Consider the following 27,552-nt stretch of genomic DNA (forward strand, 5'->3'; position numbering starts at 1 on the left):
GATAAACTACAGTACTCAGGATTCTCTCCCCCCCCCCCCCGGGTGTGTGTGTGCTTTCAATGTATGGGAAAAAATAGAACCTGAAATCAATAGATTTCTTTATATTCCTAAACATTGGGAATTTGTGATCAGTCACCAAACCAAGCTCACCCATAGGCTTTCAAATAGTTTCCTTCTGGCAATCTTTTCCAGCAACCTAACTGGGGATGGGGCCGGCTTCTTACATTTTGCTATTGTTGGATAACTGGAGGCAACCTTGTATCGGGAGATTTTTTTTTAATGTCTAATGTTTTACAATTTTTTTATGTGCTGTAAGCTGCCCAGAGTGGCTGGGGAAACTCAGCCAGATGGACGGTGTATAAATAACAAAATGGTGATTATTATTAGCATAAGAAGGGCTTGCTGGATCAGGCCAATGTCCCACCTAGTCCAGCATCCTGTTCCCACAGTGGGCACCTGTGGGAAGCCAGCAAGCAGAATCTGGCCTTAAGAGCCCCCTCCCCTCCTGTGGCTTCCAACAGCTGGTACTGAGACGCCCTTGCCCAATGTATTGCAAATCACCCAGAAAACTACCACTAAATACCCATCTCTCATAGAATCCTAGAGTTGGAAGAGACCACAAGGGCCATCCAGTCCAACCCCCTGCCAAGCAGGAAACACCATCAAAGCATTCCTGACAGATGGCTGTCAAGCCTCTGCTTAAAGACCTCCAAAGGAGACTCCACCACACTCCTTGGTAGCAAATTCCACTGCCGAACAGCTCTCACTGTCAGGAAGTTCTTCCTAATGTTTAGGTGGAATCTTCTTTCTTGTAGTTTGAATCCATTGCTCCATGTCTGCTTCTCTGGAGCAGCAGAAAACAACCTTTCTCCCTCCTCTAGATCAGTGTTTTTTAACCTTTTTTGGGCAAAGGCACACTTGTTTCATGAAAAAAATCACGAGGCACACCACCATTAGAAAATGTTAAAAAAATTAACTCTGTGCCTATATTGACTATATATAAAGTAATTTTTCAATTTTTCCCACGGCACACCAGGCAACATCTCGCGGCACACTAGTGTGCCACGGAACAGTGGTTGAAAAACACTGCTCTAGATGACATCCTTTTATATATTTGAACATGGCTATCATATCACCCCTTCACCTTCTCTTCCCCAGGCTAAACATACCCAGCTCCCTAAGCTGTTCCTCATAAGGCATTGTTTCCAGGCCTTTGACCATTTTGGTTGCCCTCTTCTGGACACGTTCCAGCTTGTCAGTACCCTTCTTGAACTGTAGTGCCCAGAACTGGACACAGTATTCCAGGTGAGGTCTGACCAGAGCAGAATATAGTGGTACTATTACTTCCCTTGATCTAGACGCTATACTCCTATTGATGCAGCCCAGAACTGCATTGGCTTTTTTAGCTGCTGCATCACACTGTTGACTCATGTCAAGTTTGTGGTCTACCAAGACTCCTAGATACTTTTCACATGTACTGCTCTCAAGCCAGGTGTCACCCATCCTGTATTTGTGCCTTTCATTTTATGCCTGTCTCCAAGCGGTTTCTTCTGTACACTGAGGAAGTTGGTCCTGAGCATGTGGGCAGACTTCAATTCAATCGCTGGCACAGATGAGGTCAGAGTCTGACAGACTGTGGGTTATGAAGGGACACAACCACAGGAAGGTTCTCACTGCAGTCAAATGTCATGGAAATTCCCTATGCGCAGGCTTGGCTTTTCATTCATCAATGCTCAGCAGCACGAGGAGGAAAGCATGTTCTGCAACAGTGGAACAGAGCTCTTTGGCAGCAGAAGTTTATAAGATAGGGGCACCTGCCGTGGCTCCCTCAATGTTCAGATGACGAGAACGGGGCCTGAGAACAGAAACAGGGCATTGCCAGGATATGGGAGGGCAGCCAAGTCTGCTGGGTTCTGCTAGCCTTCCAGTTGCCTAATGGGCAATGCCTTTGTTTGGCAATTAAGGTGATATCCACCTTAATTTGAGGAATATCAGAAGCTGCCTTTATACCGAGTCAGGCCTTTGGTCTACCTAGCTCAGTAGTATCTACACTCATGGGATACGGGTTGCGCTGTGATCTAAACCGCTGAGCCTCTTGGTGCTTGCTGATCAGAAGGTCGGCGGTTCAAATCCCCATGACGGGGTGAGCTCCCGTTGCTCTGTCCCAGCTCCTGCCAACCTAGCAGTTCGAAGGCACACCAGCGCAAGTAGATAGGTACCGGTGCGGTGGGAAGGTAAACGGTGTTTCCGTGCGCTCTGGCTTCCGTCGCGGTGTTCGGTTGCGCCAGAAGAGGTTTAGTCATGCTGGCCACAAGACCCGGAAAGCTGTCTGTGGACAAACGCTGGCTCCCTTGGCTTGAAAGTGAAGTGAGCGCCACAACCCCATAGTCGCCTTTGATTGGATTTAACCACCCAGGGGTCCTTTACCCTTTCCCTTTCCCGTTATCTCATTCTCTCACTCTTCTTATAGTGAATTTTCTAAATTTGCATATAAATAGATGGATGGTAAATGATACTCTTTTTAAAAAAATGCAAAGTTGCTTACAGTGGAGGGGTGACTCATGCCTTTTGGGGTGATGTCTAAATGGCCAGCAATCCTAGGCATCTATCTATTCAGGAGGGTTATATTCCCAGGTAAGAGGATTGCATAACCATGTGCAAAAGGTACATTAGGACTGCAGACCTTTTTTGGGGGGGGGGGAGGTTATACACAGCATGGTCTATCACTTATTTCCGAGTCTGAAAACTGCCTGATCCATTTTTCCTGCAATCTTTCCCATCCCAGGTCTTGAGAAGCCCTCTCTGTTTTCTTTTTCTTAATTAAAAACTGACCTGGATTAGAAGGAAGGGCAGGCCGCGCCAAACAAGAGAAGCGGCAGCAGGGGCATTTGCCACCTCGTCCGCAGTGTCCTTCGTTTCCACCTCCACACCCTGTGGACGAGTCCAGCGGGCGGCAAGTTCAAGCAAGATATTTGCCGACTGCAACGGCTGTGAGATGACAGTCCGGAGCAGTGGGGCTCCATGGGAAGAGAGGGGAGAAAACCCACAATAATTTTCAATAGGCGCCATGAACATCTCATGCCACCCTTTGCCTGTCAACGTCACCAAGTACTTTCAAATCCCCATCTATTCTGTGGTGTTGGTGGTCGGGCTGCCTCTCAACAGCTTGGCGCTTTGGGCCCTGAGTCACCAGATGAAGAGATCCGTCATCCTCTCCGTTTACATCGCAAACCTGATGCTGGCCAACATCTTGCAGACCCTGACGCTCCCTTTATGGATGTACTACAGTTACCACGATCACAAAACCAGCCTCGGGAAGGAGTTGTGCGCAGCGGCCGGCCTGGCGTTCCGCACCAACTTCTACGCCAAAAACAACTTCTTGTGCCTCATCGCCATGGAGCGCTATTTCGGCCTGGTCCACCCGCTCAGATTCCACAGGCTGCAGACCATGCGTGGCGCCGCCAAAGTGAGCGCCGTTTGTTGGCTCCTGGTGGCGGCTTTCTGCGCCGTCGGCATCGGGATACAGATCAGAGGTCAGCGGCCAGAGGAGGAGCAGCCGCAGGAGCGCTGCCTGGATGGCTCCAGGCTGAACTATCAATACGCCCAGTTTAGGGTGAGCATCACCACCTTCTCTTTCTTTATACCATTCCTGCTCATGGGGTTCTTCTACTTCAGGGTCCTGTTCGAACTCAGGAAAGTGGCCTCTCTGGGGCAGAAAACAAAAAGGCAGATCTACGGCTTCATCTCTCTCACGGTCGTCACCTTTTTCGTCCTCTTCACTCCTCACCAGGTGACTACGTATTACAGGTATTTGTGGGAAGTGATGCTGCACGGGAGGGCAGTTGAAAGCTGTGACTTGGTGAGGAAGGTCTTCATCTACCAACGTACAACTTTGTTCTTTACCACCTTGGGCAACATCTTTGACCCTCTTTTGTACATCCTGCTCCTCAAGGATATTCGGGCGGAGTTCAGATACACCTTCACTTTCAAGGCTCGCAGGGCAGGAGTCTCAAATAAGTCAGAAGAACAGCAAGGTTTTCCTCCGTGCTTTACCACCGGTAGACAGATGCAAAGCCAGCTTGGGGCACAGGACGTACCCCGACTAACGCTCCACGTGCAAAGTATGATGGCTGAAAGCAGGAGCGAGGAACCTGTGTCACTCTCCAAAGGCTGCTGAACCACAACTCCCATCAGCTGCAGCCACATGGGCCGACACTCAGGAATGAGGGGAGTCGGAGCCCAACAATATATGGAGAATAGGACTGGGCGATATCTGGTTTTCAACATTTTGATATACCACAATTAAACATTGTGATATACCTATATATCACAGCCTGAAATAAGGATGGAGCCATGTAGAGGCATCATAGATTTTCCTGCATTGTGATTTCCCCCACTGCTCATAGCTGTCAACTTTTCCCTTTTTTAAAGGGAAATTCCCTTATTCCGAATAGGATTCCTCGCAAGAAAAGGGAAAAGTTGACAGCTATGCGCCCTGCTCTTGTGATTTGCTGCCCCCTTGCATGAGGGAGAGCTGAGCCAGTTAATGGGGGCTGCAGGAATTAAGAGAAGCATTGGCTGGCTTCATGGTTTTTCCCACATTGCGATTTTATATATTTGCCAGGTCAAAAATTATGAAACTGATATCACAATTACGGACTTCAAAACGGTTTCGGATGATGATATATTGATATATCGCCCAGCCCTATCGGAGGGCTGTGCTGTAGCCAAATTTGCCATCTCTGGTTGAAAGCACTCTTGTTCCCAGATTTTCCAAACACTTTGATTGATTTCTGATAACTTGGTGTGATCAAAGCTTTGACCTTCGCTGGAGAAATGCAGATCCTGACTCCATTGTGGGTACTTCTAAATAACATAGCTATCATTCTGCGGCAATGTGATTTGTCGTTTCACTGACGGTTTTATGCTGTCAGTGGGATTTGTGATTGAATCTGATGGTGTTTTAGGGTTTGTATAGCAAAAGCTCCCCAGCCTCCCTGAATGGAAAAATAAAAATATACAAAAGTTGCATTGTGACTTTACTCCCTAGAAGGGCATTGGGAATTTTGGCATTATGCATACATATTGGGCGGCTGGGGTAGAGGAGATATTACATGGTGTGGAGCTTGCCAAAAGGGGAATGTTGATGGGCAAAGTAGTTGGTCCCACCAGAATGTATATAGGAGGAAGAAAGCACTATGCAAGAGAAATTGCCCAGTTTATTAAATGGGAATTTTGTGTAAGCTAATAATAATAATAATAATAATAATAATAATAATAATAATAATAATAATAATAATTTTATTTATACCCCGCCCTTCCCAGCCAGAGAACCGGGCTCAGGGCGGCTAACATCAATTAAAATCACAACAAAAAACATAAAAACGATCAATTTAAAATAACAGATTAAAATACAAATTTAAAATTCAATTAAAACTGCAGGTCTCAATTTCAAAATAACCCACCAATAAAAGATGAAGCATAAATATTAAACAGAAACCAACCCAAAGGCCAGGTGGAACAGCTCCGTCTTGCAGGCCCTGCGGAAAGATGCCAAATCCCGCAGGGCCCTGGTCTCCCGTGATAGGCTGTTCCACCAAGTCGGGGCCAATATTGAGAAGGCCCTGGCCCTAGTTGCCCATTATGGCGTACTTGCTACTGCTTTGCAGTTTGTTGGTGTGGACTCAACTTAAAAGTAGATTCACTATGGTAGCCTGGGAGCTTATTGTGGCATCAAATAAGTTGAGAGTGCCAAGACTATGGCTGTGTACAAACCTCCGTTGGCTGTGCATCCCACCACTTGTTTGAAAAGCAGTGCGCAAACATTAGCCACATCCTATCTGTATCCTTAGAATCTTAGAATTGTAGAGTTGGAAGGGTCCACAAGCGTAATTTAGTCTAACCCCCTGCAGTGCAGGAATATTTTGCCCAACGTGGGGCTCAAACCCATGACCCCGAGCTTAAGGGTCTCGTGCTCTACCAACTGAGCTATCCCTTGGATCGTTTATCTTATAATTTTGTTCCTTATGAAATGCTGCTTTTTGATGCATTGTTCCCCAAACACTTTTTACACAATGTGCACACATTCAAAGAACAAGGGAGTCCCGGGTTCAAATCTTCACTTGGCTATGAAGCTCTCTGGGTGACTTTGGGCCAGCTGCAATTTCGGAGCCCAAAGTACTTGTTGCGAGGATTTCATGTGGGGGAGCAGGGAACTTATAAGCCATCCAAGTCGGGGGGGGGGGAATGCAGTGAAGCATGCTGGCAGGACGAGAGCATTCTTTGTACTGTATTGGAATCGCAAAACAGGAGGATGGAGAACTTTTGGAAGTGAACCATATTCCAAAGCTTCCACCACACATGTTCATCAAGTTGAGGTGTGAGTAGCTTTTTATTGGGTGAAAAGTTACTCATGCGACCCACTGGACATTGGCAATTGTTACACACCACCTGCAATCTGCCAGCAGTTTGAGATTCCAGGGAGTTCCAGGCATGCTTACCAGGGTTTGTGTTTCTTCTTGAACAACGAGGCACAGAGGAAACTGCAGTGTCTTTATACTATATGGTTTATTTACACATATATGCAACTTGAGCCTGCTAGGGTTCAGAGCATCAGTATTCCAAGACAGTCTAGCTTCTTTCTTGTACTGTACCTTGCCTTACTCTCTCAAGTCACATCCCAGCTTCCTCTAACCTTGCTAACCTAAACTTTTTCTAAACCAGGGAGAGGCCCCACTTCTTTAATCCTGTGCCATGCCGGTGACCCATTACCCCCAGGCTGCCACCTCAGAGGGGATTAGTCTGATTTAATTTGCTTTCAACATATCACAGGAAGTACCTGCTTGCCTTAAATAGCCCTTGTTGTTGTTTAGTCATTTAGTCATGTCCGACTCTTCGTGACCCCATGTGGACCAGAGCACGCCAGGCACTTCTGTCTTCCACTGAACACTGTCCAACCATCTCGTCCTGTCGTCCCCTTCTCCTTCTGCCCTCCATCTTTCACAACATCAGGGTCTTTTCCAGGGAGTCTTCTCTTCTCATGAGGTGGCCAAAGTACAGTGGTACCTCTGGTTAAGTACTTAATTCGTTCCAGAGGTCTGTTCTTAACCTGAAACTGTTCTTAACCTGAAGCACCACTTTAGCTAATGGGACCTCCCGCTGCTGCTGCGCCTCCAGAGCACAATTTCTCTTCTTATCCTGAAGCAGAGTTCTTAACCTGAAGCATTATTTCTGGGTTAGCGGAGTATGTAACCTGAAGCGTATGTAACCTGAGGTACCACTGTACTGGAGCCTCAGCTTCAGGATCTGTCCTTCCAGTGAGCACTCAGGGCTGATTTCATTAAGAATGGATAGGTTTGATCTTCTTGCAGTCCATGGGACTCTCAAGCGTCTCCTCCAGCACCATAATTCAAAAGCATCAATTCTTCGGTGATCCAATACAGTACTTTGGCCACCTGAGAAGATTCTGGAAAAGACCTTGATGTTGGGAAAGACTGAGGGCACAAGGAGAAGGGGACGACAGAGGACAAGATGGTTGGACAGTGTTCTCGAAGCTACCAACATGAGTCTGATCAAACTGTGGGAGGCAGTGGAAGACAGGAGTGCCTGGCGTGCTCTGGTCCATGGGGTCACGAAGAGTTGGACACGACTAAACAACTAAACAACATCACCTTACATAGAATAGCTTTTGACATCCCAAGGCTTAACTAAATTCTGGCACTTGTAAGACTATGTTTCCTAACTATCTGTGTTGAATCAGAAGGAAATCCGGTTTAGTAAAGTGGGCTTAATTCTAAGTGAGCTGTGATGCCAAACATTCTACTCATTTATTTAAAACTTTTTTAAAACTTCCAGAGTGGTTTATAAAGGTCAGCGATAAGGCAGTCCCTACCCTCAGGGGACCCAGGTGGCGCTGTGGGTTAAACCACAGAGTCTAGGACTTGCTGATCAGAAGGTCGGCGGTTCGAATCCCTTCCACAGGGTGAGCTCCTGTTGCTCGGTCCCAGCTCCTGCCCACCTAGCAGTTCGAAAGCACGTCAAAGTGCAAGTAGATAAATAGGGACCGCTCCAGCGGGAAGGTAAACGGCGTTTCCGTGTGCTGCTCTGGTTCACCAGAAGCAGCTTTGTCATGCTGGCCACATGACCCGGAAGCTGTCTCTGGACAAACGCCAGCTCCCTTGGCCTATAGAGTGAGATGAGCGCCGCAACCCCAGAGTCGGACACGACTGGACCTGATGGTCAGGGGTCCCTTTACCTTTACCTTTTACCCTCAGGATTGCAATCTAAAATGCAAAATGCACAAGAAAAAGGGATCAAGAGGGAGGAGAAATTTAAAAAAGAAATTTCTAAAATTTTAAAATTTCTAAAAAAAAGTTTCTAAAATTCAGGGAGGTAGCCGTGTTAGTCTGATTCAGTCAAAATAAATTAAAAAAATTGTCCAGTAGCACCTTAGAGACCAACTATGTTTGTTCTGGGTATAAGCTTTTGTGTGCATGCACACTTCTGTCTTCAGTTTCTTAAACTTAGTTTCAAGAGTACATGGGAAGAACCTGCTTTTGATGATTTCAGTGGAACGCATTTCCCAGTAAAATGTATAGCATAGCACAGCCCTGAACAGTTGCGGACCTATATAATTTAAGATTTTAAAACCCGCCATAGGGTAATACCTTACGGGAACCAAACTAACTTCTCCAGAATTCTTTATAGGGCTACATAGTAAACAAAGCACTAAGGGGGAGGCGAAAACTTAGCTGCTTTTATGCTGTATACATACAGTAAGGTAAAGGTCCAGTCGCGAACGACTCTGGGGTTGCGCCATACAGTAAAGGTAAAGGGACCCCTGACCATTAGGTCCAGTCATGTCCGACTCTGGGGTTGCAGCGCTCATCTCGCGTTACTGGCCGAGGGAGCCGGCGTACAGCTTCCGGGTCATGTGGCCAGCATGAAAAAGCCACTTCTGGCAAACCAGAGCAGTGCATGGAAACACCGTTTACCTTCCCGCTGGAGCGGTACCTATTTATCTACCGTGTTTCTCATAAAATAAGAAGTGCCTATAAAATAAGCCATGGCAAGATTTTCAAGCATTCAAAAAATATAAGACATACCCCAAAAATAAGCTGTAGTGCTGGGCGCAGTTCTAGAGGGCGCCAAAGAAGAGGAAGAGGCCTGTCGGGTTGGCACCCAGACCCGGATGTTGCTGCTGGTGCAGCCCCGTCAAAACGCCCAGCAACCCAGCAAGAGCCGCAGCGTGCGCCGCCTGGAGCCACGAGCCAGCGGGACCCAGCAAGAGCCGCCTCCTCCTCCTGTTGGCTTCCCGAGGTTCAGGGCGCTCAGCGCAGCACTGCTGGGCGCCGACCCGGCAAACCGCCTCCTCCGCCTTTTGCCGCCGCGGCTCGGGGCGCTCCGTGCAGCGCTGCTGGGCACTTTGTCAGTACTTCAGCAGCAGCAGCAACAGCCAGTTCCGGGCGCCAAGCCGCAGCAGGAAGAGGAGGAGACCTGCCGGGTCGGCGCCAAGCAGGGCCGCGTGCCCTGAGACAGCTGGACGACGCAGCAGCGCCGGCCGCGGCAGGAGGAGGCAGGTGCCCAGAACTATACGGTACTTAATAAAAAAATAAGACACCCCCGAAAATAAGCCATATGCTTATTTTCTTAAGTAAAATAAATATAAGACGGTGTCTTATTTTATGAGAAACACGGGTACTTGCACTTTGACGTGCTTTCGAACTGTTAGGTGGGCAGGAGCTGGGACCCAGCTTTGAACCCCCAACCTTCTGATCAGCAAGCCCTAGGCTCTATGGTTTAACCCACAGCGCCACCCGTGTCCCATGCCATACAGTACTGTACATTTAACATACTGTATATATCCCCCCCAATTTTATTTATGTATTTTTAAAAAATTACGGGTACTATACTTCCTCACCTCAGTGAAGGGAAAACTACAGTTCCCAGGACTCTTGGGGTAAAGTCATTTCCTTAAAATGTATGATGTGCAGGCAGCTACAATCTCAAGACAGAATGTGGGAGAAGGTGGACAATTAAAATGAGGTTGTACTTGGAGGTCTGCAAGGTAAAATAAAATAAAGGGGCAGGTTTATGGGGCGGGATACTTTTCAAACATACCAATCAAAATTTGAGTCTAGGCACAGACTCAATGCACTTAATGGCCGAGCAAAGCCGAAGTTACGCTCACTTTTTTAACGGGGCCCAATTGCGTTAGGTTTGCGCGCTGTCCAATGACTACTCGAGGCTTCACTTACGTCATTCGCTCGTAGGAAATGGAGACTTACTTCCCCAAAGGAGCCGGATGTACGTGAAGCTACCTAATTTATTTATTTTAGGCGCCATTGGTCCCTGCCTGTAAGACCTCGACCTATCACAAACCAAGAAGAGATGAGTGGCAGGGATGGACACCATTCAGAAAAGGAAGTTGGGGAATAAATGGGTGGGGGAATAAATGAACAGCCGAAATCACTGCGAGGGAAGGTTGGACTGACAGCCCAGTTGTCAATTCACAAAGCGAACAACGGAACACAGAGCGACACCCCTGCTGGCCAATCGCGTTTCGAGTCCTGCCTTTCACGTCGCAAATCTCTCCCTCTCCCTATTATTGCTTCGTCCTCACCTTCACAACCTCAGCGGGCGCTTATTGGCCCCCCCATTTGATTGATTGTGAATGCTAGCCAATGAACGACGACCCTATATAAAGCCCCGTTCCAATGACAGGCGGCGTAGCATGAAAAGGGGCCGCTCCGCGCTACGTCCGGGCTGCGCGGCGCAGAGGCAGAGGGCGGCGGGGGCGCCATTTTGTGAAGAGTCCGGAGCGTGGATGAGGCGAAGGTATATGTGAAAGAAGAAGGAGGAAAATAAAAAGCCTTGTAGATAAGGAAAACGACGCCGTTTCGGAGCTGGGGCCTCCTGGTGAGTTCGTTGCCTGGATATTAACGCCTCAGGTAGCCAAGGAACGAGCGGCGACGTTTCTTTCCTTTTTCGCGCTTCGGCCGCGGGGGGGGGGGGAGTTAATAATGGTACCGCCCTTTCTCTCTTGTTTTCTTCCCCCGCCACTTTGGTGTCTCCCTTCCCGGCCTTCGCAGGGAAATGGGAAGATCGAGAGATTCTCCCTCTCTCTTCCCCCACCCCCCGCTTAGTCCAAATGGTACGTTCCGAGCTTATTCATATGTGTTGCCTCTGGAAGAGACCATTGTACTTGGGCGGGGGAGGAGGAGGATGAATTAATCCTCACCCCCCCCCTCTTGAAAGAGTTAGTTGGCGGTGGGATAAAAACCCACGTGAGGCTATTGGCTTGGGTCAGGAAGTGACATTTCTGCCTGCGTGTCCCTTTCCCGTGCAGAAGGCATGGCGCCCGCACGCCCCCTCTCCTGGCCTAATCCGGATTAGTGGTCTGATGTAGGCTGCGCTCCTGACCACGCTTTTCTGAGCTCAGTGGGGCTGCTTCATGAATAAACATGGCAGAAGAGATGCGGGGGTGCGCCATATATATTCTGCATCTTAGCCCTCACAAGGCAGTGCACAACTGGAGGAGATCCAATTGAAATGCATTTGGGTTGTTTAATAATAATATTAATAAAGAGTTCCGAGGAACCAACAAATCTCAGGAATGAGTGACATAAAAACAACTGGGGAAAGTGTAGCAGGTTGCAACATACCGAGTTTTTGAGGCTCGCTTGAAGGCTTTGTTAGCTCTGCAGGGAGGGAGTTTCAGAGCCATGGTACCACCACGCTTGAGCCCACCAGCCTAATAGCTTAGGGGAGGGCAGTAAGGGCTAAGGGTGGTCCTTTACAGAAGCTGGCCACAAATATTCAGAGCTTTACAGGTTAGCATCAGCATATGGAATTGAGCTTGGAAGCTCTCTAGTGACAACTGGAGTAAAGCTGCTCTTACACACTCAGGTCTCCTGGTCCTGTATAACCTTTGTGCCATTCAGCCTGCAAGACACTGCAAAAATTAGAAGTCATACAGACTGTTGCTTAACTAAAGTATGCTAGCATCTTGCATAGAGGCTGTGTTCTGGGGATGGTGCGTATAAGAAAAAACATACATATCTGAACCACCTCCTTTGAACTGCCCTCACGTGACCATCCTTGCCTACCAAGCAAGGCAGAGAGCTTTAAAATTCTCCACCTTGCTTACCAGGTTCCAGGAGGCTCTTTTGAGATCTTGTTGCTGGGCCATCCCAAGTTCCTGCGAGATCTCTCAAGAGCCTCCCAGAACCTGCTAAGCAAGCCCCGGAGATTAAAAGCTTTTTCGCACTGGGAAAAGACAATACAGAAGGCACTATTAAACTCTGCCATGCATGCAATTAATTTGCAAGATTTAATCGCGCTTAAGGTGAGAACATAATGAACTTTTTTTGTTAAAAAAAAAAAGTTCCAGAGGGATCAAGTTTGTCACATTGAGAAATACAGTGAGAAGCAGGGTCTATGCATTCTTTAAATAAATAATCAGTTGCTGCAAAAGCAGAGTGCCTTGTGGCACATCAATAGGCTGTGCAATCTTAAGTAGGTTTTCTTGGAGGTACATATTACTGAGCTTAATGTGGCTTGTTTCCAATTACAGGTGGGTAGCCGTGTTGGTCTGCTTGTTTCCAAGTAAGCGTAGATAGGATTGCAGCAAGATTGCTATATTATCTTGCCTTTCTCACAGAACCAGGACTCAAGGGGGTTTACAGAAATTAAAACAACATGGATAAAACACAGAAGTTTAAAAGTTATTAAATAGACATAGATTTAAAACTATATAAAAATAAATCTATTAAAATACAGATAGTAAAAGCAGCACACAACTACTCAAAAGCTCTTTCTTTAAAAACAGTTCTGAAAAGGCTTTAAGAATAAAACAAGTCTCCACCTGCCAGCAGAAGAACAGTTAGGAAGGAACCAGTCAAGCTTCTCTAGGGAGTTCCAAAATTTGGGAACAGCCACCCAGAAGGCCCTCTCCTGCATTCCTACCAAATGTGCTTGTGAAGGTAGTGCAAGCCAGAGAAGGGCCTGCCCCAAAGATCTGAGAACCCAGGAATGCTTCCATGGGATAATATGGTCATTAAAATAACCTGGACATAAAGATTATTTATTGCTCTAGATTTTGTATAATTTGGGGTGGCCTATTTATATTGGGTCTGTTTTGTGTGCTTAGCAATATGCAAGCTTCTGAGTTACACAGAGGTCTTGAACTAACTAATCTGAAGAAGTGTGCATGCACACGAAAGCTCATACCAAGAACAAACTTAGTTGGTCTCTAAGGTGCTAAGGATTTTTTTTTATTTTTTATTTTGTTTTGACTATGGCAGACCAACACGGCTACCTACCTGTAACTGGAACAATGGGAGTCAAAAACGCTTTTGTATATTGCCTTTGCCAGCTGCAATTGATTCAGTACAGCTGCACTGCCTGTCTTGAATTTGGATTTGCATTTTAAAAAGTTTTTTAATTGTTAAGGAATAGAATTGGGTTCAGCTTTGGAACAGGGCTAAAGTAGGGTTAACTGCTCTGTTCCTGGGGAAGCCCACAATAGCCTGATCTTGCATTTCACTTGGAATCCTTCAAAATCGTGGCTGCTAACCGTGTTGTTAGTTTAGAAGTAATTTGTACAGCACTTATTATTGGTGAACATCATGTTGAGCTACCATCCTACTTTGAGGTAGGACATGGTGTTCATGTGGAAGACAGAGATAGGCAGGATCAGGTGTGCCAAAAACCCATTCATTGACTGGACAGGTCCTGGGTGCTCACTAGCTTGCAGCACATAGCTCTTTATTGGTACCTGTAGCACTAAAATAGTAGCCAATTTACTGAAAATTCCATTCAATTAGTTGTATTAGTTTGCAGCGGGAATGGGGTGGGAGGGAGGCATGAGTCTCCTGGTACCGTAAAGGCTATGAAAGCTGAAGCCCGCCAAGTGTTTGTGCAAGATTGAACTAGCTGTTCTGTAAGGAGCTGCCACAGGATTTGCACAAGACCAGGAGTTTGAATCCAAGTCTTCCACGTGCTGGGTCATGCTTAGTAGAAGAATCTGAACGCATTAGCCTTCTCTCTCTTAACATTCTTCCTTCCATTTGTTGAGAACTTGTACAAAAAGGTGAAGAGGTAGAACTGGTTGTCTGGGTTCTTCTGCCAGGGACCATGCATTGACCTCCCCCAGTAATGTTGAGGAAACAAGGCTGGAAATCCTCCCTCCTAGCACCACCACATACTCATCACCTGTCTCCAGAGTAGATCTGGTCCAAAAGAGCATTTCGGTTTGCTTGAAGCTGTCATCAAAATGTGTTTGGCATCAACAACCTTCTACCTGTTTTGCTTATCACTTTTGCCAAGTAATTCCAAAATGACCTGCCCCTCTCTCCCTTTGTTATTTTCCCTGCCTCTGCTGACTGCACTAAACTTACCCTGTATCCTCCCAGGGGTAATATAGCACAGTAGAGAAAAGGAGTGTTCTGCCTATGAATTTCTCTTCTGAGAGACCCGGGGATTATTTATTTAAAGTGTAAATCTGGGTGGTTTATCTGCAGTACTTTCCTGGCATTTAAATGCTGGGTGGGAAGGCAGATAAAACAGATGGGCTAGAATTTAATTAATGGCTTATCAAAATTGGTACCCAGGACTAGGATTGCTTCCAGTTTTGAACATGATGCTAAAAACCAGTGGGTGGGTGCATGCATTACACTTCTGGGGAGTGATGCATAGAGCATCAGGCTGCAGTGCCCTCATGCTCTTAATGCTTATGAGGTTTGTAGAGGTTGCTTCTCCTTCAGTTGCATGCATCAGAATCTCTGTGAAGTCTTCCTCCTCCATCTTTGCTTCAGGGTATCTGTGTATGAGCTTCAGTGTACTCCACCTCCTACCACAAGCTTCCTGGTGCCTTTTGACGTCAGCTGTGAGCTTGGGGTAGCCACGTGGGACTGGCATTCTCTGCGCTGGGGAGGGGGGAACTGGGAGATGTGGGCAACGTTTCTTGGGTACCCTGACTCATCCTGTCCCTTCTCCTTTCACAGGGCAGCAAGGCGAAAACCCCCAACCCTTCCTTCACTGGAGCTCAGCTTCGTGGTTTTTTTTTTTTTTAATTAAAAAAAATACCCACCCACCCCACCGCACGCACACCCCTCCCAATGTCTTAGAATGAGCCGTTTTTTTTATCAAAACGGTGGCTTTCCGGCCCAGCGTTGGCCTTGCAGTGAAGCCAGAGCTGGATTGAAAGATGTTAATTTTGGGGAAAAAATCACTTTTTTTTTCCTGCAGCAGCTGGGTTAGAGGAGGAATCTTTTAGCCTCGCATGAGCTCACCTCTCTCAGGCATTTTTAGAAATGGTGTTCAAAGGGCTTGGATTGTTTCCTGCCGGGAGCTCTCCCCTGCCTGGTTCTGCAGTAACCATGGCTGGAACAAGAGGGTGAGAGGGGGGAAAAAAGGACAGAAAAATGAAAGAGAGAGAGAGTGAGAAAAAAAAATCGTTACTGACTTTGACCTTTTTACACCTCCGGTTTTTCTAATCTGGGCTATTTTTATTTTTGTTTTTTTACAGCGAGATTTTTTTGATCTTCAGCTACAGTAAGTTATTCAATTTTTTTTCCAATTTTTTCCTGCCTTTCCACTGATTTCCTTTTTATCGTTGTTGCTAGTTACTTATTGATATTATTGCTACTATGATGGTGGTGACTGTGACTATGATGATGTGTTGCTGATGGTGGTGATTAAAAAAAATGACTGCTGATTTTTAACCGGATGAAAATGGAGTTTTTCTGAGTGGTCCTAACTGACTCTGGGCTTTTAACCCCTTGGGGGGGAAAAACACAACAAGGTTTTTAAAACGCATTTTTTTAAAAAGTGGATTGATCGCATTAACTCTTTTTTTCCCTCCCTCCCTGATTGCCTGGCTGCTAAGAACGGAACCCAATTTCTCTCCAGAACTTGTTTGAACATCTCAGGAAGTTCCTACACTTTTTTATTTTTTTATTTTTCATTTTTAATATTTCATTTCTGTGCAATTTTTCAACTGTTGCTGCAATGTGTCTGTGGTGCTGATCGCTCGCTAGCAGTGACAGCCTTCCCTTGGTCAGACCCCGCCCCCCCTTCCTGTCTCGTACCCTTCAGTTCCCATCTTGATCTTTTCCTCCACTCCGTCCCTCCCTTACAAACACCGTCATGGACGCCCAGTCTGGATTGGCAGAGGCAGTTACCTGCGGAGCCTTGCATGGAGCAGACACAAACCCATCTTGGCTGATGGTAAGGGGCTGAGTTGGCTTACTTCCAGGCTTCAGCAGCCATCCCTCTTAAAGACCTTGCTGAAAAAGAGTACACCTGCACTTCAAGCAAAACTGTTAGCAGATCTGAGTGGACTGTTCAGGTCTTCATTGCCTTCTGAACATGCAGCCACTTTAAGTGTCAGAAGTGGGGGAGAGGGGTTGTCTGGTTTTGGGGAGCAAAACCAAGTTCAGCAACCAAGCTCATTATATCTTGTTGCAGTGGGCTTTGTGGGTGGGGGTGAACTGGCCGGTTTCGTGTGGTGGACTCTTTCTTTTTTTAAAAAGTGGCAAGAAAACTACACCCCCAGAGTATAATTCTGTGTTAAACATTACAGTGCATGCACACATACTTGGAATCTTTTGCCCGTTACTTGACCCCAATTAACAGATTTGAACAATCTCTTTTAACAGTTGAGTTACATATAAAAATAATTGAGTATGTCACAGTGCCCAAGTTACCTTGATGCATTGCAGAGATTAAAAGAAGTCTCTGCCTGCAGACTTATGATAGACATGAGAAAGGCAACAGGGGCGGGAACGAAACAAGCAAGTTCAGGCAATAACTTTGTGAAAAGTTACATCATGAACATTATTAAGGGTAGTGGTGGTGGCTGATAAAGGCTCTGGTTAATAATAATAGTCGCTCTTTATGCCTTGGGTACAGCATGGTCCTGACAGTGACAAACAGAAGAAGTGCATGCCAGGTGCCAGCTAAAGTCATGGGGCCTCTCTTCAGAACTGAGTTTTGCGGTCATAATATGGCTTTGCTGAGGCATGGTAACTCAGGATTACAGATGTGTAATCGGCAGCCAGCACATTTTGGTTTGGTTTGTGTGTCAAACCCATTCATTGCTACCACCATGGCTTGCTCCCCTCTGCTTTCCCTGAGAGCTGTAGAATGTTCAGAGAGCTTGTGGACCGGACTTTTGAAGAAAGCAGCACCCCCCCTGCATCTTCTAAAAAACCTGTGGAAGGAAACCTAGTCATTCCTTGCCGCCTCCTCAGCTTGCTGCAATTTGCCAAAGCCTAATTTGAGAGAGAGAGTGAATGTTTATTTGTTTTCTTCCTGTTGGGTTTTTGCCAAAGGCAGCAGAGAGAGACTCCTGGCATTTTCTGCAAAATTGCAGCTTGATGTAGGAGAAGCACCTATGGGAACGGATGGAAGTGACCCTTTTATCTGTGCAGGAAAGGGAATAAAGGAGGGCTAATACCCCCCTTCCCATAATAGATAGATAGAAATTTTAAAGAGAGAACAGCAAAGCACAGTTGATGCTTTCTGTGGAAACACCTGGGAGCAAAATTACATTTCTTCTGATTCTGGGAGGGGGAGATCCCCCCCCCCGTGAGTTGGACTTCTGAAAGAAAGTGTCAGCACCTCCTTGCTGCCTCCATCATGAATTGAACTGGACAGGAAAGAGATTGCCTCTTCATTCCTCCAGAAAAGAGAAAGATAGTGTACAGTAATTTCTTCCTTTATCCCTCTCCCCTGTTTTTGGCAGGAGGGAGCCATGGGCTACAAAAGCCCAACTTACAAGAGAAAGAGAGAGTGTTGTTTTTGTTGTTACTTACTGCATTTATTTGTTTCTTTCTACAATGTCTCAGAGTGACTTAAAATGATAAAAGCGTACATTATACAAAATTCACCAGAAAAATAAAAGACTACAAGTGCCCAGTAACATAAAAACACCTTGTTTCTTCCCCTGAAGCATTGGGTGGGGTGCTGGTGGTGAAGAGGGCTACTTCCCTGCAAACAGGACTTGGGTTGGAAGTGCAGGGATGGTCATCAGTTGGGGGGGAAGCAGTCACGTACAGTGAGGAGGCAAGTGGATTTATCAAACCCTGCATGCATACATAAGCAGAGTTTAAAGCTGGGTCTCCTCGGAGCCTTGCAGAGAGGGCCTGACTGCCCTTGGCGTTTGGCCATTAGAATTGCTTTTGGTAGAGGATGATTAACGAAACACTCATCCCACCTTGACGTCGCACAGAAAGGTGATAACACCATAAATCTAATTTCTGTCCCTGTGCTTTGCTGCATGTTGTCAGTTCCATATACACCTTCTGCTGTTAATCCTGTTTCACTGGCCTTTGGCTGCAGTGTATGCTGTGACTACACACACACACACACACACACGCATTTACTTTGTTTCTGATCACAAAAATCATGTGCTAGTCTTTGCCTCTGCCCAAACATAACTGCTAGCTGGAACTGAAAGCGTTGAGTCTTTTGAAAGATCATTATCCAGAGGTTGTTCTCCATTCTCATCTTCTTGCAATAGTCCTGTGAAGCAAGTATAGGCAGAGAGCATTCATGAGCCTCTGGGAGTTTCGTTGCTGGACAAAGAATCTGAACATGGACCTCCAGCAGCGAAACTTAACAATCAGTCCCCCACTCTGTGTTCACTTGATGGCTCGGGTCTGGGTTGTCGAGTATCACATGCAACAGAACCTAATGTGCCAAAGTGAGAGCAGGAAATTAAAAAGCATTGCCTTGTTGGATTTTTGTAAATAGCTTGGGGGGGGGGGGAGAATGTGTGTGCCCGCATGTGAGAGAAAATGTGATGAGCAGCGTTGAATGTTCCTCCATGCTGAAACTTCTTTCCCAGACTACTTTCAGATGTATTACAAGACTACTCTGAGTTTGTACATAGATGAAGTTCCAATACTGATTTATGTTAGTTTCCACTGGTCGCTTTAAAAATATATTCTAAGTATAACTATGTTAACTAGGTGTGAGCAAGAGACGTGTGTAGATGAGCAGGCTCCATGTTGTTGCTCCATGTAAGTGGTTGAAATGAGGCTGGGACAAGAACCAGAATCTCATTTCCATGTTTAACAATGAATCTAAAGATCACAGCAAGGTCCTGGCGCTTTTGTCGTAAGCGTCTATAAATGGAGGCCCAAAGTTAGATAGCATTCCACTTGCTGCTTTTGAAAGACGTTTCGTTGAGAAAACTGTGTGAGTTGTCTCACTACTAGAAATTCTGCTAGCTGGTGACTAAGCTTTTTGTATCGGCTTCATCTGCACTTGGGCTGGGTTTTCTGTAGTTGTGTTCCTTAGAAAGCTGAGTAACAAAATTGAGTGCTGGGAGTAAAATTGATTCTGCCCACAGTATGTTTGTCGTTGAAACAAGGGTCTAGCGGTTGAGTTTCTCTTGAGACCAGTCTGACGTGATAAGAGACCCACACATCTTGGAATATCACTGCTAGCTTTAGACACAATATCATGCACAGCCTATGCTTGTCATGGGCACAGGTGTGTCTTGTGGGAGAATGTGGGTCGTTCCATGGCAGGCTGGTGGCAAAGCTACCTCACTTCCTTTAGTGCCTTATGAATAATGGTCTTTGCCTAATGGCAATTGTTTTGTTTAAAAGGGGAAATGCAGTTGCTTAGCAATACTGCTATACCTTAGTGCTTGCAGGATGGATCTGAGATTTTCCAGCATGCCTCAGGGATGATAGCTTCTCGTTCAAAGGGGGAAGCGCTTCCTGCCAGGCTGCGTGTGTGTGTATATTCTGTTGGCTGCGTGTGTGCAAATGTGTCAAGACGCTGAAATCCCATGTGACTGCTTTCCCTTCTCTGACAACCTTCCTCCTCCAGCACCAAGCCTGTGTTCCTGCTGCATACTTGAGTCATGGCCAGCAACGTCACCAACAAGACAGACCCACGCTCCCTGAACTCCCGCGTGTTCATCGGCAATCTCAACACGCTAGTGGTGAAGAAGTCGGACGTGGAGGCCATCTTCTCCAAGTACGGCAAGATTGTGGGCTGCTCTGTGCACAAGGGCTTTGCCTTCGTGCAGTACGTGAACGAGCGCAACGCTCGTGCTGCTGTGGCAGGAGAAGATGGCAGGATGATCGCAGGCCAGGTCCTAGGTAAGCGCCTTGTGGTTTTTCGCTTACCCCTTTTCTTAGGCCTGGCTGAAATCATTGACCAGTTCCTTTTGTCAGAGCCTCTCTTGCTTCTCTATTGCCTCATTTCACACTTGGACATAACACACCACTCTCTGCTAGCAGAGCCAAACAACTACATACACAAACCGAGTTGGAGGTGGCAAGTCTATAAAGAGGAGAGCAAGGAAGTCAGAATTTACAGCTAGATATTGAGCTGTGCAGAGTGCTGCCCATGTTTATTTTATTGTGTTTTATTCCACCTTTCAAGGTACAGTTTCTTCTAAGGCAGCTTACAAGTAACATCAAAACATGGTAAACACAGAGCAACATCAGAAAGGTGGGGTACAAGCCTGTCTTTTCTAATTTTCTATTGACGCCTTTTGAAGCCTTTATCAAGTATACCCGAATTCTAAGGATCCATTCTACAGGATGGAGCAGGAGCAGGTTCCCGATTTCTTTTTTTCTTTTTCTTCATCTGCCTTTCTTTCCCGAGATCCTTCCAGGGCTGTTGGTCATTTTGGACTGGTGGGGGAAGAGAAAGGCAGCTTGGAGCCTTGATTGGCTTTTATGGAAATAAGGAATGTTGATCACCATGTAGAGCTAGCCTTTGGGTCAGGTTTTTCATTTCTTCCTCTGTATGTGTGGTGTTTTGTGTATGTTTATGGCACTCCTCCTGCTCCTCACAGCATCCAAGTGTGTTAAGCTAGGAGAGTGGATGCTCCTAGCCTTGGATGCCTTGGGCAAGTCAGTGGGGATTTGAACTAGGGTCCAGAATGTTACAACCCAGCTCTTTCTTGTGGTTTCCCTTGTCTCCCCTTTTGAGACTAACTTACCATATTTTCTGGCGTATAAGACGACTGGGCGTATAAGACGACCCCCCAACTTTTCCAGTTAAAATATAGAGTTTGAGATATTCTCCACCCGGCGTATAAGACGACCCCCGACTTTTGAGAAGATTTTCCTGGATTAAAAAGTAGTCTTATATGCCAGAATATACAGTATATGTATTTGGCAATGCTGGGATTGGTACAGGGAGCCTGGCACCAATCTTCTTTTGTGCTACTCTACCCCACTCCTCTCCAAAAAGCCTGAGCGGGAGCAGCCAAAGCATTTTTTTTTTTTTTGCATTGCTCCTTCAAAGCAGTTCACCGGTTTGCCTAAGTACAGGGAAAGAAGACACAACTTGCGTAGCCAGCATCCTTGTAATACTGTAATTGGCTCATTGTTTCATTAGGCAAGCCTCAAGAGTGTTTATGCAGCCCTGTTTGAAAGCCACAATTCCAAATCCCTCCGTTCAAAAAGCCACATCCCTGATCTTCAGAGAAACCACCAGCTTGGTCTTCTCTCCCCTGCTGCCCGTAGCCCTGTAAATAACAGTACAAGTAGCTTAATTGCCCACAGATATTAACTGATTAGTTGCCCATTCAATCTGTTTAGTAGTCACATAATGGCATATCGGTGCGCTTCCATTTTAGAGTAGCTTTCCTGTCTAGTCACTGGGACACACTTTCACTCTGCACATGAGACTTCTGAGCAGCTATTTACAAGCTTGCTCCAGGGCAAGCTCAGCCTTGCTTGTCTTTCATTCCAGTGTTTCCTCTGCCAGGCAACATTTTCCTGCCACTCTTCCCCCCCCCCCCACAGGTGTTGTGGAAAAACAATTGTTTGTTTGGTGTAGCCCATCCATCCTTCAGTGAACCCTCTTACTTTGGAAGTGTTGCTTAATATATTAGTTCTGTCACTATGTGGCTTAGATTTGCTGCAAGGGAAAGAGTTGCACTTTTGCACCCAGCAGTAAGAAGCTGAGTGTCTGTGTTTGCAACTGGCAGGTGGCTGAAGATCCTGATGGCTGAGACAAGATGTCTTATTCAGTATCATTTTTTTGCCAAAGACAATGCCTTTTTTGGTGTTCCTGCTTAAAGTTAATGGCTCATAGCTTGTCTTCTACCCTCCCGGCTCTCTTGCGACTGGGCATTATGTTGTCTGTACCTTTTAGCAGCGTATCCTATACCAGGGTTGGCCAACTCCAAAGAGACTGCGATCTACTCACAGAGTTAAAAACTGACAGTGATCTACCCCCTTTTGGGGGGGGGGGTTTAGGTCAAAGTTGTTAAGCTTTTTTAGGGAGGAAAGCCCCGTTTTTTAGGGGTTCAGTTCAAAGTTGTTGGGATTTTCTGAGGCGGGAGGAAATCCCTGTTTTTTGGGGGGGTGAAGGGCTAAAATGTTGAGCATTTTTTAGGGGAGCCAAAGTTGTTGAGCTTCTTTGGGGGGGAGCCAGTGATCTACCAGTGATCTACCACAGATGTCCAGTGATCTACCAGCAGATCACGATCTACCTGTTGGATGTGCCTGTCCAATACCATCTCTTAGGGCAATGTGTTCCATCCCATAACAGAGAGAGCTCAGCAACACATTAGTGCCCAGATGTATGGCAGGCTTCGATTTGTTTCCAAGAGCTGTGAGATGCCGGCTTTCAAAATGGGCATGTCTCTTTCTGTGTGTCTCTGTTCCAGATATTAACCTGGCTGCCGAGCCGAAGTTGAACCGGGGCAAAGCTGGGGTGAAGAGATCGGCCACAGAGATGTACGGGTCAGTAGCCGCACCACCTTCTCCGTCCCCTCTAGTCAGGTCGGGACCCTTATGTTTTTTCCCCATTATTTTAACATTTCTGTTCTTTTTATTTCTCTGGCTTTGTGCCCTGTAGTGAGCAATGTCTCTGTAGGTCTTAATTGTCTAGCTGGTTGCAAGGAAATGAAGCTGAGTGTGTAGAGGTGTGTGTATGTGTACATGTGCATGTGTGCAAGCAACTATCCATGTGAATGTGAGAGGCCATGTGGAAGAGTGGTTTTTTTGTACCTGCAGGAGGCACTATTTGTTATCTTGGATCCCAGCGCAAAGCTCAGGTGGCTTTGAAGTATGGGTGACAGACAGAGGGATTGTTGGATAAACGCAGGGTTGCCTTTGCTCTTGCACTGTGAATAACTGTGTTTAGCCTTGATATGCCAGACTGGAAATGGACTCCTGATAATGGGAAGCGAACGGATTGCCTGTTCCCTTCAGCCCTCCTGAGCAGGATTCCTTTCCTTGGTGGTCTCCCTGAGACCTGACCATGTTTCATGTGCTTTGTCTTTCAGGTCATCTTTTGACCTGGACTATGACTTCCAGCGTGACTACTACGACAGGTAGGTTTACCTGAATGCTGTTTGCTGCGTTGTACATGCTTCGTTCCTTCTGGTAGAAGAGGAAGGCACCAGTACACTGTTCTGTTGTGTCAGCATCAAATAGATGAGGCCTTTCAATTCCCTCCTTCCAAAACATTCCAGGTGTAGGTTCCTTTTTCTGGCATAGAGTATAATGACCTGAGAATGAATTTCCATTTTCGCTCAAGGCACTTAGCCAGATCCTGGGTTCCTGTGGCGCTTGTCATATTTTTAAGAACCTTCTGCCGTTAACGGTGAGGAAGACAAGGGGATGCATAGTAGAAGCCGTAGGGATGACTAGGAATGGAGATGGCAGTTCTTCAGGAGGGCAGTGTTTGAGGGAAAAGTGGAGGCATCTTTTTCTTTGGCCAAAAGGAGTCTGGGGAGGAAGAAAGGGTTTTTGCAAGGGGTCGTAGGTCAGTGGTAGAGTGCCAGGTCAGCAGGTAGAAGCTCCTTGAGTACCTCCCTGCTGTCCATTCGTAGGGCTGCAAAAGTCCCTTGTCAGCAGTCCTGAAGAGCCTCTCAGTGGAGGCTGGTTCATGGGGGCAAACAAAATACTGTCCCACCAACCTCCACTGGCCCCCACCCATCCTCTTTCAACCAAACCAGGGGTTGGCTCTATCTGCTACCTTCCTCCTCCTTCTCCATCTCTTTGTTGTCATTATAGAACTCAGAAAGGAGGAGGATGAATTAGTTGGCCGTGCCTGTTGCTGGCTGTGGCTGCACCTACCTTCTTCCTGCCAGTCCCCTTGGGCACCAGTCGCCACTGAAGCTGCTGCCAGTCATGGTGTCCCAATGCCAGGACTCTTGAGTTGGTAGAAAGCAGCTGCCAGATGGACGGGGTATAAATAATAAAATTATTATTTCTATGCTGCAAGGAGCTGTCTTAACCTTCTTGCCCAGAATATCTGCCTGGTCTTCTCAGGTTGGTGTGGGGAGGGAGCTTTCCTGGGACACTTACCCATGCACAGCCTGGGAGCCACCAGTGAGCCATTGCCCCTTCCATAGATCTCCGGTGCAGTTTGCCTCCAAATGCCAAGAAGGGAGGAACCACAGCCATTGAGCTTGTGCATGAGCAAGAAGCAGATTGAACTTACATGAAGGATTGGTTTTATTTTTGGGAGTAGAGGGATGCATGCAGAACGGACGAGTCATCCTCATGCGACTTCACGGAACAGGATTCTGTGGATGAGGAAGGTCCTTGTGTGCTACAGGCCTCACAAGTGCTATGGAAGTAGAGCCTGCTCTCCTGAGCGAACTCTAAAGGGAGTGCTGTTGGTTAGATCCCATGAGCAAAACAATGAGTTTTGAGAGGCCCAGGGCAGAGGATGCACACATGCAGTGTAAAGCACAAAGAGGCAGTTTCAGTAGGGAATTGAGTGCTGGCTTCTGACGATGGCAGTTTTCTCTTGTGCCCCTAGGATGTACAGCTACCAAGCGCGGGTGCCGCCTCCGCCTCCCATTGCCAGGGCTGTGGTGCCCTCCAAACGCCAACGGGTTTCTGGCAACACCTCCCGCAGGGGCAAGAGCGGTTTCAACTCGAAAAGTGGGCAGCGGGGGTCGTCTTCCAAGTCTGGAAAGTGTATGTGTTGAATTTTCTGGCTAGGCGCAGGTGATTTGAGTGGGGTAGGGGCACTTTCTCTTGCACAAGGACTTAAACTGGGATTCAGAAAAGTCACACAAAGTGCCACTTAGTGGTTAAATGTTGCGGTAGCCTTACATAAAATCCTTGGGGATTGGCTAGAACTGTTCTCTTGGCAAGGCAGAAGGACCATTTGGAACTGGGGTGTGCAGAAGGTAGATCGGGATCTACTGGGTATTGTGCAACAGATTCTGCTTCCCACTCGATTAACAATGGCAGCAACTGAAATGATTCTTGCCACCTGAATTAGGCTACTGAATTATATATAGTCAGGCGGTGATTTCATATGTGAAAAGGCCATAAGCTCAATTCAGTCCTGGTGGTACAAAACAACCCAATTTCTAGGTTCAGCTGCACCCTGCTCTTGTAATTCTAATTATGTTTTTGTACTTGGATTTTGATGGAAGACTTCTAATTAACAAATTAGATCCGACAAGTTTAAAGTCTTCCCCGATTTGAAACGGGGCCCTGCATGCTGTGGTGGGTGATGCTGAAGCTGGTAGTGGGCAAAGGTTACCCTCTTGCCCCCCTTTTCTCTCTCTTTGCCCAGCAAGCTGCTGGGAGAGGGTAAGGTCTGAGGACTGTCCTGGTCACATGCTGTGAGCTTGGGCTGAAGGTCATGTGTAGCCCTAGGGCTGCAGGTTTCCAATTCCAATTCCTGGAGTAAATTGCCAACTTGCCCATAAAGAAAGTGAGAAAGTTTCACTACTCCAGACTGTTCTCTATCCTAGTTTCAGAGGGACACCTGAAAACTCCTGGCATCAGTTGCACCTTTCTTTGCTTTTCAGCACTATTTATTTCCCTATCTCTTTTTTAATGGTGAGTTGAGAAGAAGGAACAGTGGGGAAACCTCCTCTCCCTGGGATAAATGCTTCGCTTAATCTCCAGATTTATATCTGTGTTAGCTGTCCTTCAGCATCTGTTGTTGAGATGCTGAATATATTTGAAATATGCATTGAGTGCCTATGTTCCAAAAAGCTAAGTCTTGGGTATCCATGCTTCCAATAAACAGTGTGCTCGTGTCCTTTTTATTTCAGTGAAAGGAGATGATCTGCAGACCATTAAGAAGGAGCTGACCCAGATTAAGCAGAAAGTGGATTCCCTGCTGGAAAGCCTGGAGAAGATAGAGAAAGATCAAAGTAAACAGTCAAATGAAAGGGTTGGGAGGCGGGGGGAAGACCCTGGAAGCCCTTCATGGGCTTGGGACTTTTGGGGGGCTGAAGGTTGTGGGAATTTGGCTTGAAGCATCTCTTCAGGCTTTATGCTTCCTCCCCAATAAAGAGAGCACCTTGTTTGGGAGGGAAACGGGCTGTCTGGGGACGCACATCAGACTTGCGTAATCGTGGTGGTTTTCTAGGTGGGCTTTGGTTTTGAGTTTCCAGGAGAGAGCAACCTTGTGATGCTCCTTTGCTGCTCTTCAATTTAACAGCTGTCCATAGCTAGGAGGGCAGCGCTATGGCCCCTTGTCTTTATTGTCGGTGGGGAGAGCAGCCACCTTGCCAAACGTACAGCCATAGTTCTCCACAACAGCCTTGCAAATGAACCCATGGCAGCTGCTTGCTCACAGATGTGTCGCGAGCTGCCGGCCCCTCCATGCCTTTGCATAGGTGGCCTGACTAGGAAGAACCAACCTCCTTCCAGCTTATAAAAGCTCTTCTGCCTCTGGGATGTTCCGGCTCACCAGAGGCGTTAGGTTGGCTTGACGAGTCTTGATGTAGGAAAATTCCACGTGGGGCAGCAGCCCCGAGAGCTTAGGAAGAGCAGGCGAGCGGTTCCGATACCCTGCTGGACCCCTCCTCTCTATATCCTCCCTTCCTAGAACTGAAGAATGACAAGTCTGAGGAGGAGCAAAGCAGCAGCTCGGCCAAGAAAGAAGAGAGCAATGTCAAGATGGAGTCTGAGACTGGGGCAGATGACTCCGCTGAGGAAGGGGACCTGCTGGACAATGACGACAATGAAGACCGGGGAGACGACCAGGTACGAAGCTGGAGGCGGCAGAGAGCCAGGAGTGAGGAGCGCGGCTCTCCCTGTTTGCTAACTCGGCCCCTCTGCCTGTCCCCTTCTCTCTCTCAGCTGGAGTCCATCGAGGGGGATGACAAGGAGCCCGAAGAAGGCGAAGACGACAGAGACAGCGCCAATGGCGAAGACGACTCCTAAGCGCCCAGCACACCTCTCATCTCTCCTCCTCAACAAACACCGACGTTCTTCTGATATTGAGCCTCTCACCAGCCCCTTGTCGGCTGCCTCCTCACTGCCCTCTTCCCTCCCTCCTTCCCAGAGCCCCGTGTGTTCATGGCGTGTCTTCTGTTGCATCTGTCCTTTCTTTCTCCTCCCCCCGGCCAGACCCCCGAAATCTCTCCTAGTAGTTCAGTTAAATCCCCTGTAATTCTCCTCTTTTAATTTTGATACCTCTTTATTGACTTAACAATTAAAAAGGACGTATTGTTTTTAGATGGCTTGCCTCTTGTTTATTTGTGGGGAGGGATCGCCTTCGCATGCGGGCCGTGCGAATGTGTGATGTTGCAGTTCTTAGCTGCAAAGGCTAACCTTCAGTACTCTGAGGCCAGAT

General features: G+C 46.9%; 2 protein-coding genes across 7 annotated transcripts; both read left to right on the forward strand.

The window, feature by feature from the left end:
- Positions 1–2,744: 2,744 nt before the first annotated feature.
- On the forward strand, positions 2,745–4,177 carry LOC117057349 (ovarian cancer G-protein coupled receptor 1-like). The gene has a single exon (XM_033168191.1). The coding sequence runs from the start codon at positions 3,068–3,070 to the stop codon at positions 4,175–4,177; it is 1,110 nt and encodes a 369-aa protein (XP_033024082.1). The 5' UTR covers positions 2,745–3,067.
- A 6,583-nt stretch (positions 4,178–10,760) lies between these two features.
- Positions 10,761–27,434, forward strand: HNRNPC (heterogeneous nuclear ribonucleoprotein C). Of its 6 annotated transcripts, none has more exons than XM_033169042.1 (9): positions 10,762–10,949; positions 15,530–15,555; positions 19,849–20,123; positions 22,655–22,769; positions 23,276–23,323; positions 24,763–24,923; positions 26,021–26,122; positions 26,803–26,960; positions 27,057–27,434. In XM_033169042.1, exons 3-9 carry the CDS (start codon positions 19,883–19,885, stop codon positions 27,138–27,140), a joined length of 909 nt encoding a protein of 302 aa, XP_033024933.1. In that variant the 5' UTR covers positions 10,762–10,949; positions 15,530–15,555; positions 19,849–19,882; the 3' UTR covers positions 27,141–27,434. The 6 variants fall into 6 exon arrangements, with proteins under 6 accessions (XP_033024935.1, XP_033024933.1, XP_033024932.1 ...); XM_033169041.1 differs by having other exon boundaries at positions 10,762–10,917; XM_033169046.1 differs by having other exon boundaries at positions 10,762–10,917; positions 22,655–22,730.
- The last annotated feature ends 118 nt before the right edge of the window (positions 27,435–27,552 follow it).

This window comes from Lacerta agilis, chromosome 14 (genome assembly GCF_009819535.1).
Source record: "Lacerta agilis isolate rLacAgi1 chromosome 14, rLacAgi1.pri, whole genome shotgun sequence".
Lineage (NCBI taxonomy): Eukaryota > Metazoa > Chordata > Lepidosauria > Squamata > Lacertidae > Lacerta > Lacerta agilis.

Excerpts from the sequence above, each read along its gene's own strand:
- HNRNPC (XM_033169044.1), top strand. The coding sequence starts at position 19,883 with ATGGCCAGCAACGTCACCAACAAGACAGACCCACGCTCCCTGAACTCC. Across the intron at positions 24,924-26,020 it reads GTCTTCCAAGTCTGGAAAGT|TGAAAGGAGATGATCTGCAG; the intron begins GTATGTGTTGAA and ends TTTTTATTTCAG. Across the intron at positions 26,123-26,802 it reads GAAGATAGAGAAAGATCAAA|AACTGAAGAATGACAAGTCT; the intron begins GTAAACAGTCAA and ends CTCCCTTCCTAG.
- LOC117057349 (XM_033168191.1), top strand. The coding sequence starts at position 3,068 with ATGAACATCTCATGCCACCCTTTGCCTGTCAACGTCACCAAGTACTTT.